The sequence below is a fragment of the Octodon degus genome, unplaced genomic scaffold (assembly GCF_000260255.1).
Source record: "Octodon degus isolate 3935 unplaced genomic scaffold, OctDeg1.0 scaffold00080, whole genome shotgun sequence".
In the NCBI taxonomy this organism is placed as follows: Eukaryota; Metazoa; Chordata; class Mammalia; order Rodentia; family Octodontidae; genus Octodon; species Octodon degus.
The window spans coordinates 82,359-85,695 of record NW_004524656.1 but is presented as its reverse complement, the minus strand read 5'-3'; the positions used below and the strand labels follow the sequence as shown (position 1 = coordinate 85,695).

General features: G+C 38.2%; 1 protein-coding gene across 1 annotated transcript in view; it reads left to right on the top strand.

Annotated features, from left to right (window-relative positions):
* Nucleotides 1–1,690: 1,690 nt before the first annotated feature.
* Nucleotides 1,691–3,337, top strand: part of LOC111818123 (olfactory receptor 8B3-like) — a gene marked incomplete at its 3' end in the record, with an annotated part of 2,795 nt that continues 1,148 nt past the window's right edge. Inside the window, exons 1-2 of the mRNA XM_023721080.1 lie at nt 1,691–2,375; nt 2,407–2,517. Of these exons, the coding sequence (XP_023576848.1) occupies nt 1,691–2,375; nt 2,407–2,517 (796 nt within the window). The remainder of the gene's footprint in view (nt 2,376–2,406; nt 2,518–3,337) is intronic.

Genomic DNA, 3,337 nt, shown 5'->3' with positions numbered 1-3,337 from the left:
TATAGAATTAGTTGTATGTATGTCAGAATATATACAGAATCTTTGATCTTTAAATCTAGTCTTTAAAGTCACTCAAAATGTTAACAAAGAGCATAAGAAAATTTACTAAACACTTTTCTCACTAAGATTTTATCCATAACTCTAGTGAATAATTTAAATGACTTTAATTATTTTTACTTGTATTTAAACAACAGCCAAAGGTTTATTCATCTAAGCCTGGGGACTGTACAGTCTCCTATGAAATGATTAGATCTGCAATCCCGAATTAGCGTGTAAACACACAGAACAGTAATTGTTGTTTCCTTGTTTATCACCATGGAAAAGCCCTAGGGGATGTCTTTCCCAGGATTTCTAATCAAGTATAAAAGCTTTAGAAGCTGTTAGCATATGACATGGACTCTATAACATCGTGACTTCAGTGTCATGTATGTGGCTTTCTGTCACCCCTTTTGGGGGAGTGTGTAAGTAGAAATTTGACCTGCACTTTAGAACAGCTCCTGGGACATAACACTGTGAGACCAACAAGTGATTCCTTTGCCTATCCAAGCAGGTGTTGTCACTGCACCGGGTCCTCTCTGACACCTATGAAGTTGAATCTGCCTTAGGATATTTGGTCACACACAGACATAGAATCGGCACTGTCAAGTAGGAAGGTGAGTAAATTTATTCTCTAGTTACCTTTCCCCCTCTTTTTCTAACAGAAAAATGAGGGCTGCTGTGTTATAAAAGCAAGAAACTCACCAGAATGGAAATCTGATGTTATCTGCTACCCACCTTTGTCTCATCTCCTGGCTGTGTTGGGTCATTTTCAGTTTGGTAGCGAGTGAGCTGCAACAGCCCCAGAAGATGTCATAAGATCACAGCAGCACCACAGAAAGGAGGTGTTTTCCCTCATTCACTAAAATAAAAGAATAATAAAATGAAAGCAGTCCTATGTGATGAGTTTACATGTCATAAAAATGTATTTGTTAAGTCTTTTTACAGTTAACAATATAACAAGCACATAAATTAATTGTTTGTATTTCATTTCCTCCTATTAATGCTGAAAAATGCTTTGAGAGAACATTCAACATCCTTCTTCATTCTTTGTCTAGCTTGGATGGAGTAGAAAACAATGTATAGAAACACTGAGATAGATGTTCAACCATAAATTTTAAGGTTCCATGGAAGTCCCTCACAATTGTCAATGCAGTGGTTGACTTCATGGATTCTTGAATAAGGTATCTTGAAACCATGTAGACTAGAAGTGACTACCTTCTGGGAAGCAGAATAACAATATGGTACCGCTCTGCATAGAGAATATTTTAATGCTAGTTAGCATAGGGACATTTCAGAGTCTGGTAGAATAATGGAAACATTAATAGGAACTAAAAGGTGAGGGTCAAGATGAGTGAGTAGGAGTGCTGCTAGTACTGTTTCCACTGTTTACATTCAGCAGCTGATTATATCTGAGCCACTTTATCTCTTTATCTTCTAGTAAGGAGATGAATTGGTTTACCATATTTTGCTAATTAGAAAATACACACAATGATTGAAACGTTAATGGGGAGAGTGTGGTAATATTTTCAGATGCCATAAAACAAAGACAATCTTTTCAATTCTCTCAATCTTCTCATTATGAAGGAGAGTTTGGAAGCAGACATCTGAATCTTTTATTAAAAATGTCTTCTATTCTCTCAGATTTTCCACAATGAGAGAGCTGTCCAGAAACGAGTCCTTGGTGACTGAGTTTGTTCTCGCTGGACTAACAGATTGTCCAGAGTTCCAGCTACCCCTCTTCTGCATGTTTCTAATGATCTACATTGTCACTCTGGTTGGCAACTTAGGTTTGGTCACTCTGATTGCTCTCAATTCTCACCTCCATACCCCCATGTACTATTTCCTCTTCAACCTTTCCTACATTGATCTCTGTTACTCTTCTGTTTTCACTCCAAAAATGCTGATGAACTTCATCTCAAAGAAGAATGGAATCTCCTATGCAGGATGCATGATTCAGCTGTGTTTCTTTCTCTTCTTTGTCATCTCTGAGTGCTATATGTTGACCGCAATGGCCTATGATCGCTACGTGGCCATCTGTAACCCACTGCTGTATAAGATCACCATGTCTCAGCCAGTGTGTTCTGGGCTCTCTCTTGCTGCCTATGCAATGGGCTTTGCTGGAGCCAGTGCCCACACAGGCTGCATGCTTAGACTAACCTTCTGCAGTGCCAATGTCATCAACCATTACTTGTGTGACATCCTGCCCCTCCTCCAACTCTCTTGCACCAGCACCTATGTCAATGAGGTAGTGGTGCTCATTGTGGTGGGCATTAATATCACAGTCCCCAGTGTCACTATCCTAATATCTTACATTTTTATCAGCACAAGCATTCTGGGTTTTTGTTTTGTTCTGTTTTTGTAATTTAGGGAAGAGTGTACAGCGTGTTCGACCCCACTGCTTGTCGAGGAAGAAGACTCCTGACTGCACCTGGTCCACTCTCAGCACACTGATGCCAATTGTCCCTCAGGAAAGCGGAGGTAAATGCACAGAAAGAGCACTTAGCTCTCTGAGTGAAAGGAGAGTGACTTGAGCTAGTCATTATTTGTTTTCTTCTCTTTCCATGTGGCTGAAAATGAGGATGACTCTTATGTTGAATAGCAAGGAACTCAACAGTATTGGGCTCTGACTGTAGTACCTGCATTTGCCTTGTTTTAAGTGTAGTGTGTTGGCTTCAATCTTAATCTGGTACCAAGATGACAATATGAGCTCCCAGAAACAGATCAAACATAATGCAGTACCAAAGAGAGCAAAATTGTCTTCCTTTAAAATATTTTGTCATGTAGTATGTAATAAGAATTAGAATTTGCATATAATATAATAAAAATAAGTTTGTTGTGTTTTTCAAATTTACCACTTATATCATCAATGTTCATATTATGATTCTCTTTCATGCCTTAGGAATACATTATTAAAAGCACACACACACCCCTATCTTTATCCTCTGTCTAACTAAAATGGAATAGAATGGAGTATGTAGAAAATTTGGGTTGTATAGTCATCAATCTTAAACCTCCACAAATCTCTGGCCCTATAATTGAAGTCATGGAATTTTCTAAGAAAGTAATTTGAATTTCTACAGATTATCAAGAATTTCCTTCTAGGAAGTCCTTACTAGAATACTACTGGAATGTTTCTTCTGGTTGGTCACCAAAAAGGAATGAGAGTCCTAGTAGATTAATGGAGACATGAGTAGAAAGTAGGAAGTGAAATATCAGATGAATGAAATGTGATTTTCAAGACAAACTCACCGTATTGAAGCTCTTCATCAGGTATATTGTGGATGCTACATCATCCACT